The 23,393-nt window shown below is 41.9% G+C and overlaps 2 protein-coding genes across 4 annotated transcripts in view; one reads left to right on the top strand and one right to left on the bottom strand.

Moving 5' to 3' along the window:
• The window catches only part of tep1 (telomerase-associated protein 1), a 33,977-nt gene extending 16,098 nt beyond the window's left edge, over nucleotides 1-17,879 (bottom strand). Inside the window, exons 1-28 of one of the 3 annotated variants that reach the window (XM_075482833.1) lie at nucleotides 17,788-17,879; nucleotides 14,214-14,741; nucleotides 13,893-14,093; nucleotides 13,632-13,781; nucleotides 12,800-12,964; nucleotides 12,576-12,713; nucleotides 12,298-12,369; nucleotides 11,945-12,069; nucleotides 9,270-9,427; nucleotides 8,843-8,952; nucleotides 8,664-8,742; nucleotides 6,839-7,028; nucleotides 6,103-6,394; nucleotides 5,844-5,996; nucleotides 5,642-5,713; nucleotides 5,330-5,451; nucleotides 5,151-5,228; nucleotides 4,487-4,627; nucleotides 4,000-4,291; nucleotides 2,780-2,901; nucleotides 2,526-2,639; nucleotides 2,216-2,333; nucleotides 1,873-2,061; nucleotides 1,560-1,747; nucleotides 1,336-1,477; nucleotides 851-1,030; nucleotides 668-760; nucleotides 341-476 (exon numbers count right to left, since the gene is read on the bottom strand). In XM_075482833.1, the coding sequence (XP_075338948.1) occupies nucleotides 341-476; nucleotides 668-760; nucleotides 851-1,030; nucleotides 1,336-1,477; nucleotides 1,560-1,747; nucleotides 1,873-2,061; nucleotides 2,216-2,333; nucleotides 2,526-2,639; nucleotides 2,780-2,901; nucleotides 4,000-4,291; nucleotides 4,487-4,627; nucleotides 5,151-5,228; nucleotides 5,330-5,451; nucleotides 5,642-5,713; nucleotides 5,844-5,996; nucleotides 6,103-6,394; nucleotides 6,839-7,028; nucleotides 8,664-8,742; nucleotides 8,843-8,952; nucleotides 9,270-9,427; nucleotides 11,945-12,069; nucleotides 12,298-12,369; nucleotides 12,576-12,713; nucleotides 12,800-12,964; nucleotides 13,632-13,781; nucleotides 13,893-14,093; nucleotides 14,214-14,741 (4,348 nt within the window). In that variant the 5' untranslated portion in view covers nucleotides 17,788-17,879. Of the gene's footprint in view, nucleotides 1-340; nucleotides 477-667; nucleotides 761-850; nucleotides 1,031-1,335; nucleotides 1,478-1,559; nucleotides 1,748-1,872; nucleotides 2,062-2,215; nucleotides 2,334-2,525; nucleotides 2,640-2,779; nucleotides 2,902-3,999; nucleotides 4,292-4,486; nucleotides 4,628-5,150; nucleotides 5,229-5,329; nucleotides 5,452-5,641; nucleotides 5,714-5,843; nucleotides 5,997-6,102; nucleotides 6,395-6,838; nucleotides 7,029-8,663; nucleotides 8,743-8,842; nucleotides 8,953-9,269; nucleotides 9,428-11,944; nucleotides 12,070-12,297; nucleotides 12,370-12,575; nucleotides 12,714-12,799; nucleotides 12,965-13,631; nucleotides 13,782-13,892; nucleotides 14,094-14,213; nucleotides 14,742-15,312; nucleotides 15,483-17,787 lie in introns of those variants that run through there. The other 2 variants (XM_075482831.1, XM_075482832.1) reach the window with 2 other exon arrangements.
• LOC142398712 (uncharacterized) lies at nucleotides 15,743-22,998 on the top strand. The gene is made up of 5 exons (XM_075482834.1): nucleotides 15,743-16,546; nucleotides 17,812-17,907; nucleotides 18,000-18,105; nucleotides 20,500-20,601; nucleotides 22,312-22,998. The coding sequence occupies exons 1-4, from the start codon at nucleotides 16,021-16,023 to the stop codon at nucleotides 20,555-20,557; spliced, it is 786 nt and encodes a 261-aa protein (XP_075338949.1). The 5' UTR covers nucleotides 15,743-16,020; the 3' UTR covers nucleotides 20,558-20,601; nucleotides 22,312-22,998.
• The last annotated feature ends 395 nt before the right edge of the window (nucleotides 22,999-23,393 follow it).

The following is a 23,393-nucleotide window of genomic DNA, read 5'->3' as shown; positions in this document are numbered from 1 at the left end:
TCAGATATTTGTGCTACAATAATTCTCCAGGACTGAAACACACAGACAGCCTCAGCACTCCATGCGCATCAGTGAGCCTTGAGCGTCGCTGGTCCTGTCACCAGCTCACCTTTTGTCCTTCCTTGGATCACATTTGGCAGGGACTAACCACACAATACAACAAAGTGATTGTTCGCTTGCTACCCAATTATATTCTTACCATCATATCAAGATAATCAATCAAAGTTAGTGGTTTTAATGTTGTGGCTGATGGGTGAATGTTAAAGGTAAATATCTCTTTAATCTTTTGGCACTCACTCCCACAAAATGAACCTAAAACCGATATCACATAATATCTTACCGGTGGCGCTGACAGTGAGAGCTGCCAGGGCCCAGCGGAGTCCCATCATGCCTCTGTGCTGCGAGCAGAGCCTCTCCAGGCTGTAGTGCACCAGCTGGCTCAGAGACTGCGGTAAACCCTGCAGGCTCTCCTTCAACTGAGACACAGACACAGAGGACACACTCATAACCGTTTTCCACAGCGCAAGCTGAGTGAAATGTGCTCAGACATAAACAACACTTACATATCAGGGTATACAATATACTTTATTTTAAAATCAAGCTCAATATCCATATACAAACCTTCTGTGTTATCAGCTTCTTTATTTGAAAAAATTTGAGCTCACACCTGGTCAAAGGAGGCGAAGTTCCTCAGGTCTTCGCAGGCCAGGTGCAAATACAGAGGACTCACTGCTCCCTTCTTCATTATTAATGTCTGGAGCTGCACACACAGAAGAGAGTTTTTGGGTAAAGCGATGAGTTCTGGAGGCATTTAAAAGGCCAAATTAGAAAAGAACCCGATAAGTAGAACCTGGTTGTTGAATGCAGAGTCACTGAGCTTCTTCCCGAAGGTGTCCAGCTCCTTCTGAACGATCTCCTTTCTGTCCGGCACGGTGAGCTGTCCCAGTGAATACAGGACAGTCCCTCTTTTCTTGGCCAGTGTTTGCAGCAGAGCTGCTTTGGACGTGATGCTGAAAACCAAACACACACCCTGACAGGAACAAATACAATTAAAGGGAAATATCAGAGTCAGAGGATCATTAATGCTTGTTAAAGTGTGATGAAGCAGACAGTTTTCCATTAAAAAGCTAAATATAGTATGTTTTAAATGAGCAGAAATGATAATGTTTGTTCCAATCCAGAAGAGGCTCGATGAGAAAACACCTGCATCAGCAGTATTAGCATTTCAGATATCAGCGAAAAATACACTATTTTTCATTCTTAATGTGAATTATTTCATGTTTTATGATGAGCTGAGACAAAAATCCGGTATTTTGAAATAATTTTCTGACTGACCGGTGGCAGATGCTGCGGGATCCAGTCAGAGCTGAGCTGTCCTCGGCCATCCCGGACCAGATCCACCCCGTCAACCAGCAGCACCACAGGTTTGCTCTTCTCCACCTCACTCAGCGTGGAGTGAAATTCTGACAGCAAGTCTCTGAGATGAGAAAACGCGTTGTCACACAAACACAGCTGGAAACCACTGGTACAGCAAACACTAGATGAAGTAGAAGGCTCACTTGTACGAGTGGGGAAGAGGGGATTCCTCCTCTGTGTCTTTGATCTTTCTCAGCCACTGAACGAGGCAGCGAAGGAGGTTTTCCACAGAGCGTGCCGATTGGCTGGCAGCAGTAGAGTAAGAAATGATGTCAAAGTTGAGCTTTCTTCTGGGCTTGACTCCAGTTCTGAGGGCGTCTGCCAGAGCAGCCTGTTTGTGTATAAAAATATATATATTCTCAATTTCGATGTCTGGAGAAGCCTCCGTCCACTCTCTTCTGTTTGAAATGAGCAACTCTGATTTCCTTCTGTAACAACCTGAAGCCTTAAATTTACCATGAAGACAGTTTTGCCCTCTCCAGGTCCGCCCTCTATCACCACCATCCCTCCCTTGGTGTGGGCCTGCTCCACCATCTCCACAGCGCCGGACAGCAGCTTTGACCTGCCGAAGAATTGCCTCTGCAGCGCCCCCTGGTGAACCTCCTGCTCCAACACCTCCGACGCTGCCTCGGTGTCCTCGGTCTCCTGTCAGAGGGACAATAAAGGTGGTTTAATACGAGTTAAAACGGCCGCGAGAGAACAAAAAACGCACGTAAGCTGAGGATAAATAATACATGGCAGCGATTTTGTAATTTCATTAGTTTAACTGAATGATTAGAGATTTGCCATATTTACTGACTTCCACAAACAGCTTCTTAACAGCCACCCAAAGGTCCTCCAGCGCAGCCTTGCCAAAGCCTTCCAGGTTTTTTAGATATGGTTTCCCTTCCACAACGCCTCCCCACTCACATGAGTAACTACAACAGAAAGACACACACACGCTCAGCTAAAGCTTTTACATTAAAAAGGAGGGTCATTATTGAATCTCAGTGGTTGAAACAATAAAAATGTATCTAAAGCTATTAAAATAAGGGAATAAATTCCTTAAAATGAGAATAATTTAACTAACACAGCTTCTGTGCTGCAGAAATGTGACTGAGGGGACTCACCTTTCAGTTACTTTGACATCACTGGCCAAAAGACTTCTCTTCAGAGACGTCATTTTGTCCTCGGCCTCCTTTGACTCAACAGCGAAATGTGACCTCCAAGCCACAGGAACTGACCTGGAGACATCAGAAGATACGCAGAAATATGGGATTAAATGGTACCGTAATCTAGCACGGAAGCCAGATTGCAATACTTTACAAAAACATCACAATTTGTTCCATCATCGATCGACATTTTACGGGTTTTAATTGCTTACTTGATGATGTTTGGATCTCTGAAGTAGCACAACATTCGCTGGGGCGCCGTATCGGGGAAAAGAGCCTGGAACTGACGGATCTCCATTTCTGTGATGGACAGACCTGCCGGGGCCGTGTCCAGCTACGCATCAACAAAAACACGATTGTCTTAGTTTGTCATTAAAGGAAAATTAACATAAAAAACACATTATTACCCTTTACTTTAAGAATTTGACCAAACTCTACATCTAAAAGGTTTTTTTGCCCCATCCGTTTCATCACTTGCTGCTGACATTTCTCCTTTTATGATCATTTTACAATCCACAAGGGATCAGTGCAATCTGTTGGTTTCCTTAGCTAGGAAATTTTTTTTGAATTGGCTCTATATGAACGAATTGCATTATTTTATGAATAATTATGATTACAATTAATTGAATTCCAATTGGCTTGAATTGGACTTTATTATCCAAGTGCCTTGAGATGACATTTGTTGTATTTGGCGCTATATAAATAAAAATTAATTGAATCAGCATCTACAAGCAGACTGTTTATTCCAGACTTTTAACTGAATCTGCAACCAACAATATCTTTTAATTTTAGGATCATTTCTTTTTAAGTTCTAAAGCCCACTTCAGACATGCTCTGCTTTCCAGTAATCTGATGGCAGCTACCTCCTTGGTGCTTTTACATAACACTTTAAGACAAAAATCTAACAAGGCCGGACTCGGTAACATACACAGTACGTATCACTATCAATCGGACAGGCCTGACTGTTCAGACTTTCCTCCTCCATAGGTGTATCTATGATAATCGGCTGCAGTACTGAGTCACTTATTTTCCTCAGTATCTGAGTCAAATGAACAAGAGAAAATAGTTTAAAAGTGCATTAACTTCTGCAACATATTCATAATTTGTTCAAGTCGACAGAAACTCCATGGTTACTGAAGTGCTATTAAAATGAGTTTAAGACATACTGTTTAACAAGGTTCAACGTGTATTTTCAGCTGCTTCTATCCACCTGTTTTCTACACAACTACTTGGCCAATCTGAATCGTTGTGGTCTTTAACTCGTTATGGTTAAAGACTAAAAGAAAGTCCTGTTCAAATACTCCAGCTTGCTCCCTTTTGGCTTTAATGCAAGAGTTTTTTCTGAATGAAAACACCTCACTGACGTATCTAAATAGCACTAAGGTCTTTGCTCACACAGCACTACCCGTTAACTCCATTTCATAAATCTTACCCAGCTGTACTGTGGCAGGTCGGGGAGGACCGGCCTGGGGGGCACCTGGCCATACCTCTCCCCCAAAATGCCCACCAACATCTGGCTGCGACACACTTCTGATAAACACAGCTCTGTGGCCCTCTCTGACTCCTCCTCCGTCACGCCCCAGCGCAGCTCCACCTCCTGCAGGTGGAGGCAGTGTGGAGCAGCGCGCCGGCGGAGCTCTGGGAAGATGCTCCGTACCAAGACGTCGCGCTCAGCGTGCATGTCTCTAAAGGTGGAGGAGATGAACACTCGCAAACCTCGCCACCTGAGCACAGAGGGTAAAGTCAGGGTCAATTATTGAACTGCATTCTAACCAACTGGATTACATTTAGATTTGATTGGACTGTACTATAACGGGACTTGTTTTTGCCCATTAAAGTACCTTGAGAAGACATGTTGGGTTCCCAAAAATGTTAAACAAAAGAAAGGCATAAAGTTAGAAGACAGTTTTACAGTTTACCTTAATTTTGGGGTGGCTGGTATTGAAACGAGGTTGCTTTGAGTCTGGGCTTTAGCTCCCTCTGGTGGTGGGATCTTGTACTGTTTGTCCAAGTTCTCCACATGATCCAACAGCCTGGAAGATCCTCGTTCTGCCACAAATCTGGTCACACGTTCGAAGGAAACGTTTGACACTTTTTCAAAATGCATTTCATAAGTCAAAGCAGGTTTTTACTAAAGGTAAAGAAAAACAAAAAACACCACTTTAACTCACTGATGTCCATCAGTATTTCAGATCCTTTCGTTTTTTCTACCATTTAAATAATTAAAAATGGTCATTTTTCCGTTAGATCTACATTAATAACCCATAAATATTGAAGTAAAAACTAGAAACTTATAAAGTCAGTCAGTCTACAAACAACAAATGAACTGACTGGACACAGGTTTTAGAACAAGGTGAACTTTTAAAACCACCAGGTTTTAATTTTAAATGTTAAATGTTTAAAGGTTAAATGTCAGACTGGCTGAGTGCAGTAACTTCCAGTTTGTCTCACTTCTAACAAGAAAGTCATTCTGCCTATAATGATTTAAGAACTATTTATCAATCAGTGAATCTTAATGCACCTCTATTTAATTAGTATAATCAGCCTTTTTTGGATAAAGAATGAACAATCGTGCATTTTTACCTCAGCATTTGCTCACTGAAGCCCGTCAGCTTCACAACGTTCCTGTCAGGGGTGTCATCACTTGACCCATATGAAGCACTACGGGACAAGAAGAGGCAGGGAAAGCAGAGGTTGCTCGCATGAGTATCTTCTCAATACTGTGTGCAAGATCAAACGGAGTATAAAATATAGAGCGTTACCCGTCTGCTAAGAAGATTTGAACCACCAGGGCTTTGTTGTTTACTTCGTTCCTGTAGTTGCTGATGACCCACTCGATGTCACCGGAGAGCCAGCTGTAGGACAGCAAAATGATGTTGTCCACCTAAGACGCAAAGTTAAATATCAGGTAGAGCCACAGTCAGCAGTTCCAGCTTGATCTCACCACTGTGCTCCTAAAAGCAGTTACAAGCAGAGGTGGACATCTTTGCCTGTGGGAGATCATCGTACATGGAAGTAAAGTTGAATTCACAGACACTCACAAACATTTTTAAGTCCCTTTAAATTAAACCTACTTTGTTTTTCTTTGAGAACTTCTTGTACAAGAAAGCCCTGTCGCATTCTTCATGTGAACAACTGGAACATTTCTGTGAAAGATGAGCGTTTGTTTATGAAAGGCATAACAAAGAAAATAACCTGTTCCTTCCACAGTGCAGAAATACAACCGTCTGAACTCAATGAGAGGTTTAAACAGAAATAAATGTTTCTGATCCTGACCTTCCCTTGCTTCAGCACACTTCGGACATTATCCAAAAGGACGTCAGACTCCAGCTCCACATCCATGCAGTGATCGTAGCTGACTAAGCAGAGCTGACAGTCCTCTGCGCTGCTGCTGATCATCAGAGCGAGCAAAGCCGCCGCCTCCATTAACTGCGAGGATTCATAAATGTGAAGAGAGGTTTGTTTATTCAGTGTTGTTTCATGTGCCAGCCTTCCTCTGTGTGACTGCACATCTGAACAACAACCCGCCACTTACAGAAGGAGTGAGTTTGTCGTGCTCTTCCTCCGCCCTCCTTCTTCTTCCTCTACGGTTCTCTTCCTCTTCCTCTTCCTCCTCCTCGTCCTCCTCACCATCTTTTTGCTCTGGATCTGGAGGGAGGCAGAAGTCCTGTTTCTTGCTCCAGGACTCGTCGCTCGAGATATCACAGCTGAGCAGGATGATGGTTTTCCCGGGGAGCGGCGGCACGTTGTAGCGGCAGGAGATCTGAACCGCCGTCTCCAGAGCTTTGCGATAACGATCCAACAGCTCAACGGTGTACTTCCTCTCACTGGACACACACATACAGAAACATCCAACTCTTAGGTGTCATCAACAAGTGGATTCGTTCTGGTTGTCCCTTTAACTTTAAAAAGAAGTTAAAGGGACAATATGTAACTAATATTCTAAAAACAATGCATCATTCTTAAAGTTTTGCTTTGACTGTGTATTCCCTGAGGTCGCTTATATAGCATCATCAGTTCAGTGACATCTTTTAAAACTTATTTTTCTTTGTATTCATGCGCTGCTCTTTTCTCTGAAATAAACAGATGAGCCAGTGTTTCATTTTGTTGAGCAGTAAAGCAGACCGTGGCTGAACGGTCATCCCACAGTAGCTCCCTGTAACATGAAATATAAAAACATCAAGGCTTTACAAACCACGACATGACGACCTCAAAATAATGCAAAGAAGAAGAAGAAAATATGAAAGAAACACATGTTAACATTCTCTTACTTTTTTAGAAGTTGGGCCTTCTTCATTTTGTACATTCGATAGATGAACGGCACGCCAAGTGTCACCTTCATTCGGCTCCTTTGACACGTCTCCCACGTCTGCTTCTTGTAGCGCTTGCTCTTGGGGACCTTCTTCAGGATGCTCACCAGGATCTCTTTGGCAGTGGGCATCACGTACTGTGATGCAGAGGCTGGCAGGCAAAGAGGCAAAGAGAAGCTGTATATGTGCGGGTTTTAAGGTTGTTTGCTGACACAATTAATCTAATACTTGGTTAAATATTCAAAACGAGCCAAATCCTATCCGAGTTACAGTTTAAGTCTCATAAGACAATGTGTATTTCTGACATCGAATAAAAAGCCACGGCATTGAACTCACCTTATATGTTTATATGACACAAGACTGCGTTAGTCCGACCAAAACTGGAGTTACAAGAAAAATCATACAAAACTGAACATCTAAAAGCTGAACTAACACACCCAGATAATGCAGCTGGGGATAAATCACTCCTGGCTGTATACACTCAACTGGAATCCAACTGGCTGAGGCGCTCTTTGCATGCGCAACAGATCCAACAAAATATAACCACAAGGGATGGTTTCCCAGTCAAGCTGCTCTCCTTCACTTATTTTTTGTTTCTTTTGTCAAGACACCTAAATGTGTCAGAAACTGTGAATTTATCCATTAAAACAACATTAAAACTCAACTCCCTGCCACTTATTGCATTTCCAGACTGTCGCTCTGCTCTAATAAAATCCTGATCTTATAACCACAGCCTCATCTGACAAAATCAATATTCAAATAACTTAAAGATAATGTCTTTGCTGTGATTTTGGCTAAATTCACATGAGCGATGACCTCCCACAGAAAAGGTACGAGGTAGTTTAGAGATCTACTTCTACGTAGGGATGGGAATTGATAAGATTTTTACGATTCCAATTCCATTTTCGATTCTGCTTAACGATTCGGTTCTTTATCGGTTCCCTTATCGATTCTCATTTGGAGAAAAAGGACAACAAACCGGTCGATTAGCATCAACTTTGTTTAGTTCAGAAGTAACAAGAGTCATGACCTTACAAACCCAACAACTGTGAGGTCCACGTTGGTCTATCATGGCCTGGGTAATTTAACTCTTCCCTGCTCTGGTGAAAGGAGAAGCTGGAGGTAGACGTGAACTGGGGGAGTACCACCAGCCTCTGGCTCTGAGCCACTCAGGCTCTGTCTCTCATTTAATTTTAAATGTAATGCATGAGAAGGCATTCATTTAACCTTAACCGACACTAACAGCAGGTTTTACAATGAGGCAAATGGCGCTAACATGATAGGCAGGGTTTGTTAGTTAGTTAGTGACCTGCAGTGTTAGCCGAGGACATGCTAACGTTGCTGGGTTCAGATTCACCGACGTTAATCATTCATTCATAGTTATTGCATGTTGGTAGCATTTCCTCCCTTTGGTGAAATATTCACTTTGCAAGTTGCCCTGTTGTCGTCTTTTTTTTAGGGATGTGTATTCAAACTTTCGAGCGTTTGTACCGCTTGGGCTTGACTGCTGGCTGCGCTGGACTCGCCACGCAACGTTGCGCGGTGACGTCATTCGCGCCCACTGGAATCGATTAGGGAATTGTTTGCAAAATTGCCAAACGATTCCAAGGAATTGAAACACTGGGAACCGGTTCTCAACAAGAACCGGTTCTCGATTCCCATCCCTACTTCTACATGGTCTTGTTGTCCTTCAGGGAGCTCCCCAGTCCACCATAACCCTCAGAGACAGACACTACAATGGGCCTGAATGTGCTTAAAGGTTTTCATGCCATCTGATGCGTCTCACCCAAAGCGTGCAGCTCCATGATGACTTTGTAAGCAGCGAGGAATCTGAAAGGAAACTGCCTGCTCTGAATCACTGCTTTCTGTAAGCACAACAACATACACGTTTAGATAGGCTGCACAGCATATTTTACAAAAGAAAAATATGATTAAGGCCACGTGCTTAGTTACGGTGTGCCGCACCTGATTGGTCAGTCTGCCGAGGATCTTTTTGTGATGAGTCTCACTGATGCCTTTAGTGATCATGTTCCTCAGGTTCCTCAGCATGGCCATGAAGGGAAGAGACTTACCGTCTGCATAGTGGAGACACCATGTGTCAGTTTGTGTCTTTGTGGAAATGTTTCGTCTTTGATTAGTTACTGTCTGCATGAGAATGTTTTGGAATCATGTGAGGAAGATTGAGGCCTTTCAACTTGTAAAATGTTAAGACTGGAATCTCTGAACCAGATGGGAAATTACAGGTTAGTAAAGATAACTCTGAAGATGAAGGAGACATTTTTTTCTGTGATGCATTATTTCTTCCTATCATCAACTTGGAAATACTGATGCAGTGGTTGGGCAGGACTGGACTGCAAGTCTGTGCATGTTCGCTCTGAGTTATGTGTCAGACCTATGAGCTTCTCCCAGGTGGCGGCCTTGTTGCCCTCCGAGCTGAGCAGGCGTTCCCATGTCTGCGGCTCTTTGAGCTTCATCCGCTGCCCGGCTCTTTCTCTGTCCCACGCGCCCTTTATCCCACTGTGCGTGAACGCCTTCAGGTCACCGGGATACCTGAGAAAAGACAAACACACTGCTTTTCAAAGTGTTTTATCTGGCTTCTCAAAGACCTTTTCTTTTGCACAATTTCACTTCCTTTAATTTGCGTAATAGATACAAAAGGTATTTTAATTACATGAATTTAAGCACCCAAGGAACAGCTGATGGAGCACCATGGAGCTGTTTCCACCATTAAAATTCTGAAGAGAATTTGTGCTTCACTTTTCTACTTTTATCTGAAGTACTGAACTTTAGTTTCAGTTCAAGGTAAAATGTTGACTTACAAAGTATAACGAGATATTATGAAATGTGTTTTGATTTGAAATGAATGCATATTGAAATACGACCAAGATGGAAACATAATGATTGAGTTGTTTGTCGAGCAAAGTATTGTCACTTTGAGCTCTGAAACCATTTTACAAATTACACACCATATCACTTCTGAGTGGGAGCAGAAACTTTCTGAAACCATTTGTGGTTTCACTTTGAGGCGTAAAAATGAGAGGGCTCATTATTTAGGGCAGTCATCCATTCATGTCCCACTTTCAAAGAACTTTATCATAAGAAAGTGGTACATTCATGTAAACCCAGAGCGTCATGAGCCATGCAGCAAACCAATTAATCACAGAGGAATAGAATTGCTGAACCAATCTAGCATAAACTCTGTGGTAATATTGTTTGATTTTATAACAATAAGAGATGAACAAAAAAAAAAAATGGTAAGAACATCTATTGGATGGAAATACAGGGCGAGTCATCAATATTCATTGTTTCTAATAAACTTAAATTATCTGTAAGAACATCCACAAAATGTCTCTGTATGGACAGAAGCTAGAAAAACAGGTTACATATGGTACGTGACATAATGTAGAGAAACACTGACGCCTTGTTTCTGCTGTTGTGACGGCTTTCAGCTCAGATGCGGTCACATGACTTCACCCGACACACTGCAGCACGTTTCAGAAGTGGCTTTGTCTTTTTATTACAGAAGCTCCATGAAACAGCGCTGACTGCGGGTGCTGTCAAACAATCTTTTTTGCTTAGGAAGGTCGCTTAATGAGTGAAATGATGCAGAAGTATTGCAGCGGCAGCCCCGATAAGAGCTGATCGAATTCTCTAAATGCTACGCAAAGGAGCTCCAATGATCCTTTATCATCTCCAACAGCATAGGAAACACTGAATCTACCCTTTAAAAAAAAGTAAAGGCAGTAATTCTTTCTCACATTCCTTGCTGCCGCTACTTTCAAAGCTACGATTGATTATTTTTACACAGCTGTACGAGCTGTGAGACATTAAATAAGACAGGAGGGCGAGTGTGTGTAGCCAGTCACTTTTAAGCCTTTTTTTTACTGTTTTGTATCACAAATCCTGAAAATGAAATGAACATTTACTTTATATAATATCTCATCATACTAATATGATGAGACATATGTGAAACAATGTGATAAGATCAGATGCACTTAATTAGCAGAAGTGCTGCCAACCCACATCACACCTGAGTGTACGAGTGGTGGTGGTGGTGGGGGGGGGGGGTTCATTGCAGCACTTCTTTCCCGAAGTCTTTATGAAATCCTCCAGCAATTTTTTCTCATCCTCACGACATTTTCCAACAAAATCAAGGAAAAGTGCTTAAGAACAGACTGCAGGATGACATTTTGTTCAAGAAAGCAAGAAACTGGAAGACCATAGAGAATTGAGTCAATCTTCACTCCCACTCGTGTCTCGTATCATTATTACTACTACTATCTACATTAAACAGAGTAAATATATATCATCATTGATGATAATGAATAAAAGATAAATTTAAAAAAAAAAAAAGGAGAAAACAGTCATGATAAAGGCCATTGTCCCTATTATAGTCCAGGTGCTGAAACCAAGCTTTTATGACCTCAAAAATACTTTACTTTGATATAGGTAAACATATATCAAGAACAAGAGAGTGTGGAAAATAACTGCAGGGGTTTTGAGAGAGGAAGGTGAGTGAATACAACAGAAATATGTGAGTTTGCTCAACTGAGTGCAGCTTGTACAGTCGGGCAAAAAATGATGCTATGATGTTGCTTCTGGTTTACAACTAAACCACGTGTGTGATGGGAAAATACATTGACAGAGGTGGAAAGTGGCCCGACCGCAACTAGTGGAAACAAGACACGAAGTAGGACACTGCGTTTGATTTCATGGTGACTTAAAATCCCCTGTTTCCACCATCAAACACTTGCACAGTTTAACACTATATGTTTGGTGGTTTATTCTCTAAGAAGTTGATGATTGAGCACAGTTGCATGTAGAAATTCATTTACATTTCAGCCATTTCAACATTTTCAGTAAGGCAGAAAAATAGGTGATTATATATATATATATATATATATATATATATATATATATATATATGTGTGTACACACGGGTGTGTGTGTGTTTATTCTGAACATCAGCTAAATATTAAAATATTACCGAGTGATACTGAAACCTTTAAACTTCAGATGTCACCTGTTTGGCTGTGTGTGTTAATTGTGCCCCTGTCTGATACTTACTTTCTTCCAAGAATGGCCATAACATGTTCAGCGGGTTCTTTAATGTGAAGCTTCTTGATCAACTTCTTGAAACTGAATTCACTCTGCTTCTTTTCCACCACCACCTTGTCCCCTTCTACGTGCAACTGCACACACAGACACGCATAAACAACTGTTATTGAGTGTTTAAACGGTAGCAACAAATAGCTAAACTGAATGAGTGAACATAAAGAAAATTATTCTTTTTTTTGTTCTAAGGACAAATTCTGGACTAAAATCCTGAAGAAATGGTTCATCAAACAGTGATACAAGTTTGAAAAACAACCGAAATGCTCAATACGCTGAACACTGAATATAAATAAATAGGGACTTACAAACTTTTCCAGAATAGAGGGATCTGATCTGAGCAGATTAGCCCATTTTTTGAGCTCTTCTTCAGTTGGTTTCTGGAAATCATAAATAATGTATTAAGAAAAAAACACTGAGATATCAGATATGTGAGGAATGTTTTCACCGAGCGTTGATTAAGTCAAACCCCAGAAAGTTTAACTCAAAATATGACATGCAGTCATCACTAGTAATTAAACGTTTTACAGTAACAAGGTCATGTCAGTTTTATGTGAGGAAAACTCAGTTTAGACTGCATCTGTACCTTTCCTTTGCGCTTCTTCTTGCTGTGTTTGCAGCGGTGTTTGCGTGTGTTGTATTTGGCCAGTTGATACTCGCTGAACTGCTTGAACTTGTCAGCCATCGCTTTCTTGAGACACATTGGCAGAGAACGGCTGAAACACTGGAAAAAGACAACAATACTGTGAAGACAGAACTGAAACACAGAGACAGACACACCGCACAGTGGATGCTCACTGGAACACTTACTGTGCTGTAGATTCTGACTACTTCCAGCCAATCAGAGGGCAGCTGCACAGCAGAACAGAAGTATCTGCGGACATGTGACTTAGTTGAGGGCAGATTGGCAGCTAAAGCCAATAAGAAGTTTGCTGTGATGCGGATGTTTAACTCTTGTCTGGTGTAAACTGCCACCTGGGTGAGAAACAAAGAGCAAACATCCAAGATGATATGATGATCAAATAGTAATTCCTTACTTCATCCCTTTGTGCCATTTTTCTGCTTTTTCTACTGCTGAACCACATGAGATGAATGGTTTGAAACAATCGTTTGTATCCAGAGAAAATGATTCCATCATAAAAGTGTGAGGAGAAAAAGGGAACACTTGTGACATGCTGCACTAGTCATAACTTGAGTCTTCCTTAAACCCCAGGTGAGAAGCAGACAGTTAATCACAAAACAGCCATCTTGGACAATGTATGGAAACCTAAAGGAAAACTATGCTAATATTTTACAAAATTGTCAGTAAGTCTGAAATCATCTGGTGATTTATACAACCATAGATACACATGCAAATATGCCAATTAAAAAAACAACAACATCCTGTATGTGTATTGTATTTGATAATGAAATATAACTACAAGTTTTACTTCCAAGTGCTTATCTTTTCACTGTTTGTGTTCAGTGACTTTTTCAGTTGTTCTGCTTGATTATTTAAATGTGATGACAGATGAAGATGAAGTCCTCCAGCTGAAACATTAAGAATTAACCAGAAGTTCCCAAACTTTAATCCGTTTTGATAGAATACCCTCAGATACGCACACCTAAATACGGTCATCTGCACAAAACAATGCAAACACACCTTGAGAAGAAACTGTGGGTCACAGGCAGAGATGTCCTTGGCCAGCTTTATGATGTTGGTCCAAACCTCATCTGCTGAATCCCAGTCCTGCTGGCCAGGAGCTTTGCTCCGACTTACCAAGGAGCAGCACACAGCGTTTAGAAGGAGATACTGAAGGATGGACAGGCAGAAAATCAAGGCGTAAGATCTCTTTAGTCAGCACCCAGGCAGTGCTGAACATTTTCTAGTGATATGCAGATATACAGTAAAAAAAAAAACAACCTTTTTATTTTTCAGCTCCTCCTCAGTTTTTTTATTTCCTCTATCAAGCTCTGCAAATTCTTTCTGTCTGATGAACACAGAGTCTTCAAGTTCCTGGTTGCTCAGTTCTGTTTCCAGGACAGTTAACTCCATAGCTGTCCCCACATCAGCTGCATCCTCCGCCCGCTCATCTTCAGACAACATGTCATCTTCATCAGGATGCTGCCGATGCAGAAAAAGTTACATTAAAAGATGCATGGATAACAGTGGTGGTCAAAATTCTTAAATAAAACCATATTAGCAGGAGTTAAGTTTGTGTATTTTAATGAACTTCTTATGTACCACACTTGTTTCTTCAAAAGAGGACTGCATGTCTTTGGATATTTCCTTTGTGTCTTCATCTCCTCCATCATTCTGCTTCTGTTCTCCACCCAGACCATGATGCATGAATGAAGGAGGGTGAGCAAGGCGACCGAGCAGACCACTGCTGCCCAGGAATGTGGGGAGCACAGAGTCAGCAGTGACAGAGGAGGTCAAAGAAAAAGAGAGATGAGGCAAATCAGTTAGGAGCTTGTTCTCAGTGCTGATGAGGGGTGAGGTGAGGGTTGCTGCAGAGGAAGAGGTGGAGAGGAGGGAGGATGAGGTGGAGGACAGTCTGGAGGGCTGGAGAGATGGACAAGAGGAAGGTTGTCCAGCAAAGATTTTGAGTGGAGAGCAAGTCAGAGGCATTATCATGGAGGCCTGAGCTAAAATCGTATTCTCCAGACTTGGAGGAGAATAGTTGGAGGACAAGCTTCTCCCACACATGGCTGGCTGCTGCTGCTGCTCTGCTTGGGCCACGTTGGCCTTCTGCAAAGTCAGTGCCCTCATCTGTGAAGAAAAATGAAAGGGTTAAAGGCGATCACCAACAGGAGCCTCCTATTTCTAAGCCAATATAATCCTAAATGGCATCAAGGCACGTAGTTCAGCAGCTTTCCTTGGAACACTTCTGGGTGTGGTACTCAATAAAGAATAAAGACTATCCACAGAATGGGAGCAAAGTCTGAGTCAGATCACCACTAAACAAATAACAGGCGAGATTAGCTAGACTGGGAGACCAATATGCATAGAATCTCATTTTAAGTGGTTTAAATTAAAAGCCGACTCTTCAAACCAAAAAGTGAGCTTTTACCCCCCAGAAAAGTTATTTAAACTGGTAGAGAAGGGTTAAAATAAACACTTAAGATTCGGGTGTTTTAATGTGTAGATCCATTAAAAACACTTTAATCGAGTTAAATGACTTCGAACCAACTCGGAATTTAATGATCAGACATTATATATGGCATTAAACATAATTGACTGTACGACACAGGTGACGATTGTTTCCTATAAGCTGTCTTCTGTAATGACTCAAGAGTTTGCATAGGCGTGGCGTTTAGCATGTCAGACATTGAAAACTCACCACAAAGCCCACAATTTAAACCCCACAGGCAGACGGGCTGATTCTGAACAAACGTCCTTTGATGTGTGATGATATCATTAATACCCCGTGGCTTTAGCACTGTGAATCTAATCACTTTCCTGTAAATGTCGTCCAACAGACGCCGACTTGGCTACTCAGCTAATCACAGCGCGCTAATTGGTCAGCACCGGTGTGTACGTTTTTACCGTAATAACTGTCAAATGTCGTATGTGTCTTCCTGAAACATTTTTATTTATTTATTTTATTTTTCAAAGCTGGGTCACTCCGTATGTAAAAAAAAAAACAAAGTGGTCAGTGATAAACAAAAAAACAGAAAACAAAAAAGTGAGCATTTTTAATTTTTTTTAATTTACGTTAACGTCAGTGACGTTACCGTAACTTTTTTTGCGCGGCTCAAAGAGGAAGCGAAACTGCTCTATTTCCGCTGCAGCAGCGACAACGGGCACGTCAAAAATAAAAGAAAATGTGGACAGTGAGGACAAACTGAGGCCAGAGCAAAGAGCGTCGGGCGAAAGCTGTTCTCTTCGTAAAGCGTCGTTACTGGGCAACTGTTTTTGTTTAACGCTCACAGCCGAGTATTCGACGGTTGAAGGGTCGTTCCAAAGGTTAACGCGCCCCCTTATTGTGTGGCGATTCGTTTTGAGGAAGCAGCTCAGCTAGCCAGCTGAATTAGCCAGCCCGCTAGAGATGGGGACGAGAGCAAGTCGCCTACAGGAAGACCCGGTTCCCTCTCCTTTCGGGAAAGATGGCACAAAGCGGGATTCCTATCGGCGGCCCCGCTGTACCAGGCCCACCAGTCTCGTCGTCGACTTCTCGGTTAGTTTCGAGGACACGGAGACTAACCGGAGCCGATCTGAGGAGGGCAGCGACTCGGACTTGGGGCAGCATGGGGCGAGCCCCGACGGTAGTCCCGCTGACCACCCCAGCATCCCGTCTGGCATTAGCCAAGCTTCGCCTGCTGACGATAACAACAGCGACGGGAAACCCGAGGAAGAAGGCAATGTAAGCCCAGAGGCACCTGCCAGTGGAGAACACCAACCCGGTGAGGAGACAGGCCGCACACCCCACCGCACTTTTTCTGAGCGGCTCCCCGGGAACCGCCACTCTTCCGCCCGCAGCGTTGGCGCAAGATCGGCTCGGGTCCGCGGCACACACCAGCGGCCGGTATCAGAGGCTTGGATCGGCCTTTATCGTGTTAACAACCGACATGGCAGTAAGTATTTACACCATGCTTCTGAACTATAAATGTACGCAGTGCTCATTATCTGTGACGCATAAATACATCTGAATCAAAATATATTTTTCATGTCCATCAGAAATAGTGTTTACCTTGTTTTAGACGTTAACTGCAAGGAGCCATTTTCAACAAGCTTCACAGACTCCATGGATTTGTTAGGACGGATCACTTAAGACTGAAATATGATGAAATTAGTTACTGACAGCCGATGCAGTCATAAGACAGTCATTTTTCTATTGAAGATGTGGATGGGTGACTTGTTCAGAAAATAGCAAAACAGATGCCAAGTTGGTTACTGGTATTTGATGATCCAGCCATGACTGTAATTTCCATTCAGAAACCTCTCCAAAACGGCCTTTAAGGCAAATAAATGTACCATGTCTGTGGTAAGATATGGCTCCATTAAACCCTAAATCAACCTATTTTGAAATTAAAATGGATTATTTGTGGAATTTACATTCCTGAACACATAATCTCTTTTCCCGTGCTTGCATGCTGACCAAAATCATCAGAGACCTCATTGTCTGAAGCAGAGCTATGGCGTAAAACTGGAAGTGGTGACATGCAACCCCTTTAATGTCACAAGGCCTGTTGACAGTGGTTGTCAGTGATAGTCCAGCAGCATGCAAGATGGGAACATTAAGTAACCACCTAGATTTCTGTCAAACTGTATTAAAAAGGGAACTTGAGTCTGAGAGGGACTCGAAAATGCGCACTCGTTGTGCGTTAGATAATCAGATACACAGAGATGGTGGCGATGTGACTGCAAACGTGACATTTTGAGCCAAAACACTACAGTGTGGTGGGTTTTCCCAGGCCAGCCCTCTAGCAAGTGTAGGGAAATGGGTCACAACCACACATGCCCGCTCGCTGTTGGCAGAAGCTCGTAGGAGGGGGGGGATGTAGGGCAGCGAGGCACTGTTTCCGCCTGGCTGTCATATCCAGGAATGGCTCTCGTGGTGGCTATCCCTCAGGCCTGAGTCACTGTTTTCAGTGATGCATACAGTCAAATGAAGCTATTTCAGATCAACTCGAGTAACGTCATCCACGCTGTCTGATGGAGGAGACGGCATTTATTCCAACTGTCTGTCTGCGTTTTAAACTTCTCATTTTGCGGCCTGTGTAATCTCGATGTCTCCACATGGTACATGTGCTTGATGTGGTGTTGGCATCATTTATCATTTAGATCTCTCTGTGACACAGCATGGTAATCTCACCTGTTTTGTCTCTCCCCGCCGCAGATATCCGCTGTCCTTTCTGCTCAAAGCCTTTCCCGGGTGGTCGTATCGAGGATCACCTGTTGAGCTGCCTCACGTCTCCTCCCCTACCTTACAATAGTAAGTATCATATCACAAAATGCTCCAACAGCTGTGTGTTTTTATAAGGGTGGTGACGCTTACTGTTGCTTTGTGTGTGTGTGTATTTAAAGCGGATGTTCTCAGTAAAGACAATGGCGAGTGTTCGATCTGTTTGGAGGATCTGCTACAGGGTGAGACGATCGCCAGGCTGGCTTGCCTCTGCGTCTACCATAAGAGGTAACCAAGTTCAGTTTGTAAACTTCATTACCAGTAAAAATACAGGGCAGATAAAACTGGAAGAGGGGTAAAAATATAAAATATAACTGCCTTTAACACATCAGAGAAAGTGTGGCAGCTGAGGTTTTAGAAAATGAGGAAGAATTTAGTTTTGTACTTGAGCACATGATACCCTAACCCTGATTAAATATACACACACTGTCTTTTACCACCTTATGATGTGCTAAAGTTATCTCGAGGCACTGTCATTAAGGATAATTAAAGATGAAAATGAGAGAGCAAAGTTTAGCATACGTTATTTAAAAAAAATAAATAAATAAAATTTTAAATCCACGTGTGTCTGCGGTCTAACAATTAATTTTAATTAAAGGATAACTGCGGTATTTTCAACATTAAGCCTCTTTTATGAGTAGTCTGCAACGTTTTAGAACCCCCCTCACCGCTTTTTTGATGTTTACTGCTGTCTCCGGTATTTGCCTAATTTGGATTCTTCTCAACCTGCTTCAGAACGGCAAGTCATGCGCATGTCCAAAAAGGTCCGTAAAAGCACAATAAACGTCCATTTTCAAAATCATCAACTCACCGGAGTGGTTACTGGTGTGCACTGGTAATCCATATCAAATTTCGATGCGAAAAGTTGCTTCTGTCGTGTTTTATTTGACATTTTGTACTGGATGTTCGTTGATATTACTCCGCCACCGCTAAGAAAATAGTGCGAGCATGAACGAGCTGCCAAATTAAAAAATTCAAAAAAGCGGTGAGGGGGGTTCTAAAACATTGCAGAGGACTCGTAAAAGAGGCTTAATGTTGAAAATACCGCAGTTTTCCTTTAAGGTTTCTCATATTTGCCAGTAAGAGCTGTTATGACTATGAAAACATCATTACATCTCAACCAGGCAGTCTCAGATCTACCAGATTTGTCAGCAAATAATTTGTAGGCATTCAAAACGTCCAGAAAAAATAAATAACTATGAAGTTTTCAAAGGACCACCAGTGTGTCTGCATGATTCAGTCCATTTACTGCAAAACACCCTCTCATTTACAAAGCATGCTGTAATGTTCAGCTCTTGGTGTGTACCCCCCCCCCCCACTGATTTTCCATCACTGAAGTGCAGAATGAGGTTTACAAAGATAACCTAAACTGTCAAAGAGATGTGTTTACCTGCTTTAGGTTTTAGTCAAAGGTATTCAAGCAGATTTAAGAGTAGATTGATTTCTACACACGGATTACTAGCTGAGATTATTTGAAATGGGGTTAAGTTCCAGTGAAATTCATTTAAGAGTAAACCCACAGTGAGTTAAGCTTTCATTTTAGTCATAGTGTTTGACTTTCAGTTTGATACCGGCGTTTGTAGGTGTGGTTGTTGGACTGCAAAACTGACATTTCAATCCACCTGGCTGAGCAACTGCGAAATGTTTCTGATTTTAATTTTTCTTTTTGAAGGTTAAAGCTTTTTATTTGATTTGTTGCCTCATAATTTCACATAACAAAACAGCAGTCCTTTACAGTGGGTTTCGTTACCTATCAAAAATGTTTGATAATAATGATAACATAATAAAGATAAATGGAATAAGTGACTAAACAGATGGCGTTTTGATGTGTGAAAGTGTAGCTCTTCTTCTTCTCGCTTCAAAAATCTAAATATCTGGCAACACAAGTACTCCTTTTTGTAAAATTATCCCTCTTCATGTGCAAGCTACAAGTCATATATTTCGTTATATAGACCAGTTTCAGTCTCTGCACCCACGCTGTCGTGGTGGATCTTAGTAATCAATATAAACTTCCTCAGTGCATACTGTGGTTCTGTTCTGCGTTATGTATCTCTTTAGGTGCAACTCCTGGCAACCTTAGAAAGGGACCTAGGGAAACATCCATGTCAAGATGTTGTTTCACATATGAAACCATGTTTATCACATATGTAGAAACAGTAAGATGTGCAATAAAGTAACTTATTTTGAACTTTCAGCCAAAGTCCCTCTATAACTGACTATCAGTTAATTTATGCTAGCTTACACACATCCTCCCTTAAGTCGGCTTCGGTTATTGCATTCAGTTTCACTTTTTTCTGGTGTTTCTGCGATGTGTCAAACAGTCTTTTAAGTGATTGCTATTGATAGTTATTTTGTGAATCGAAAAACACAGCATCACTAAAGCAGATCATTTTTTTGTCTTAAAGTCAAACATTGTCAGTTATTTATCTAAACATGGGGATAAAGTTTAGAAGCTGCAGCTAACAGATGAGTAAATGAGTCAATTTTATTAGTTTCAGCTCTACATTAGTGACTTAAGGCCAGTCTAAATAAGTGCTATTCTTTCACACGTTTAGTTTGATCCCTTACAAGCCAGCAAGTCATTAAACATATTGAATTAATTATGTTTTCGTCTCCCTGCAGCTGCATTGATTCCTGGTCCAAGGTGAAGCCCTGCTGCCCTGAACATCCCTTTGATTGACTCACAGGTCACATGTATTCAGCCCAGTGACCGACTCGACTCAGGTATTTGCCAGTCATCAAGACGCTTGGGTCAGCTTCAACTTTGGACACAGCCGTGTCACCATAGGTGTCATCGTCAAATTTTGTGTGCAGTAGTACTCACGCAAAAGGGGAAGGAAGTTATGATGCTTTTAATCAACGTGGAATAAGAAAGCCATGTGCAAAACCTGAGCTGTAATCAAGCCTCCAGTGTTGGCTTATCATTTATATCAGCTGGTGCATAATCAATTCAATTCAATTCAAAATGTATTTATATAGCACATTAAAACAGCCTCAGCTGACCAGAGTGCTTCACAACAGCAACTGCATCACAAGAGAGTCATCAATAAAAGCAATAAGAATGACTTTCATCACAGATAAAAATAAAATTAACAGTAACAATAAAAGTAGCAAGCCAAGGTGAACTCCATTTCAGCCATGGAATATATTATCATAATCATTGTAAATATTGCAAAATTAATACTGATTCAGTACCTGCATTTTTAATTGGTTGATATTTTCATTAAAAAAAATAAAAACAAGCTTAAATGAAAAAATGTCTCCACATGGGATTCCCTATGAGAACATTGTAGGTTAATAAAGAGTCTGAAATAATCTGGAATAGTTTAGTTTTTACTGGAAATCATTACTCATTCAGTCGAGATCTGCGAGTACATTTTAGATTTCGTGCCGGAAGGTAAAAAAAAACGCCTTGTAGCCGTGACTAAGCTCCACAAATTGTTTATTTTCTCAGCATTCCGCTCACACGTTGACGCACACAGAAATGGCAGCAGAACCATTTGAAGTATTGTCCCACCATAAGAGGCACTTAGGGGTTCAGGGTCTCGCCCAAGGACACTCAGGCTTGTGGAAGGAATGTGGTATTAGTAAACAACCCGCTCCACCATCTGAGCCACGGCTGCCTCCAGTACTGAGGTGCTAAACCAGACCCAGTTAGCTGCGTGTCCTCCTCCGTAAGATGGGGACTGAATCAGGTGGCGATGGAGTTTAAGAAGTGAAGCATGTGATAAATCTAGCGGCACATTTTGCAAATTGCAATCAGCTGAATACCTCCCACTCAAGCCCAAACCACAGTGAATCCTCTGGGGTACTGTAGTTGTTTAAATGGGTTTTTTAAAAAGCATTGAATGCCTTTTAAAACGAGCTGATTAAATCCTTTCCCGCTGTCATTAGTAATCATGTTTACAGCTGGTGCTCTGAGTTGCATCTATTTACAACCACTACTTGCCACGGGACAAGCATTTAAGCTATGCTGTGTTGGACAACATATTCTAATAAACACAACTTCCTGAGATAATTAGACTAGTTGATTGTTTCTGACTCACCCGAGGACGTCGGCCCACACTGGGAGACGAGCGAATAATTAGCACATTTTGTTGCTGTCATTCTCAGAGCCTCCATGTGAGACGTGACGGCCTGTAAACTTGCTTTTCTGTAAAGAAAAAGTTCTGCACCCTCACCTCGTTATCAACCTCGCTGCATGCGTTACCCGGGTGTTTTGTTTCCGTTGGTGCTAATTGAAGCCAGATCAGATAAAAACCTGCAACTTCTGCAGAGCTATTTGTCACGGAACTTAATGCCGATTAAATACTTTCCCATTGCACTCTAAAGCCAGATGTTTGCAGGAGCAAAGTAACAAGGTGCAAGGGGCAGTTTAAACGCCGTTGTGAAAGTTTCACACGTCTAATGTTCTGTCTTTTTCTGTCCTTACAGGAGACTACACTGAATCCCAATAAAATCCCAATAAAAATGTGTAATTGAACAAGCAAAAGTCCGCTGACCCTCTCAGACACAAACATTTCAGTGGAGATCAAATGACCCCAACAGGAGGCTACAGTTACCGAGACCCGTCGCTCTCCGCTTGGATCGATCCATTTGAACTTGATCTAAACGTTCTCAAGCCTAACGTCAACCATTAAACCAGCTGCTCTGTCTAATCTGCGGTCCAGACTGTTGTTGGAACAGAAGTGCCGGTGTTTCTCCCCCATCTCCTTTGTGGACTTTAGATAGCGGAGCTTCTAAATATTATCATCCCAAACACGTGGAACTTGCTCCATGTTAAACATGGGGAGGAAAACGTTATCCTGACTGGGACTCCGGCTCCTCTCCTGTGTGTTTTTTTTTTTTTTTTTTTTTTTTTTTTTTTTTTGACTCCCTTTGAATGGGATCGCTCATTTTATCAAGTATTTTGCAAAAAGAGTATTGTTCCTCATACATCGGATGAATGTTTAATTTCTTCGGCTCACCCAAAATGAACAGACCTCTCACTGAAAGCGCAAACTGTTACCATATAGGCGTTGCTTTATTTTGAGCTAGCTTGAGGTTGAGGGCTTGTTTTTGGTGAATGGGGAGCTGCCGTTACTCTGTTCTCTGCTTTCTATGGCCTGTAACCATTTCAGGGGAGGTTTGTGGGGGGGGGCTAATGTTTTTACTTTTATTCCTTTTCTTTATTAGGTCAGTTTCTCATGGGGGAGGGGGGGTGGAATAGTTAGGGCTGGGTTTAACGTGCTGCTACTTGGTGAGCGTTTAGGAAGGTGGTGAATGCTTCATAGGGCCATGGTAGCGCCGTGTTGGCACCAACTTGAGCACTTTTGTCCATCGAGGCTGATTTTTCTGATTTTTATTTTTTCCTTCTCTAATAAAAACTATTTTGTGTGTGTGTGTGTGTGTGTGTGTGTGTGTGGATGCGCTTGTGTGGGTTGAGATGATGACCAGGGACCGAATGTGTCCTTAGCATGACTGTACTTTCAACAAAGTGTGTTTGTGTGTTCACTGTAATTTGCCCACACGTCTGC

The sequence above is a fragment of the Odontesthes bonariensis genome, chromosome 14 (assembly GCF_027942865.1).
Source record: "Odontesthes bonariensis isolate fOdoBon6 chromosome 14, fOdoBon6.hap1, whole genome shotgun sequence".
NCBI classification, from domain to species: domain Eukaryota; kingdom Metazoa; phylum Chordata; class Actinopteri; order Atheriniformes; family Atherinopsidae; genus Odontesthes; species Odontesthes bonariensis.
Note: the sequence above shows the minus strand (reverse complement) of the source record. Positions and strands in the feature narration are given on the sequence as shown.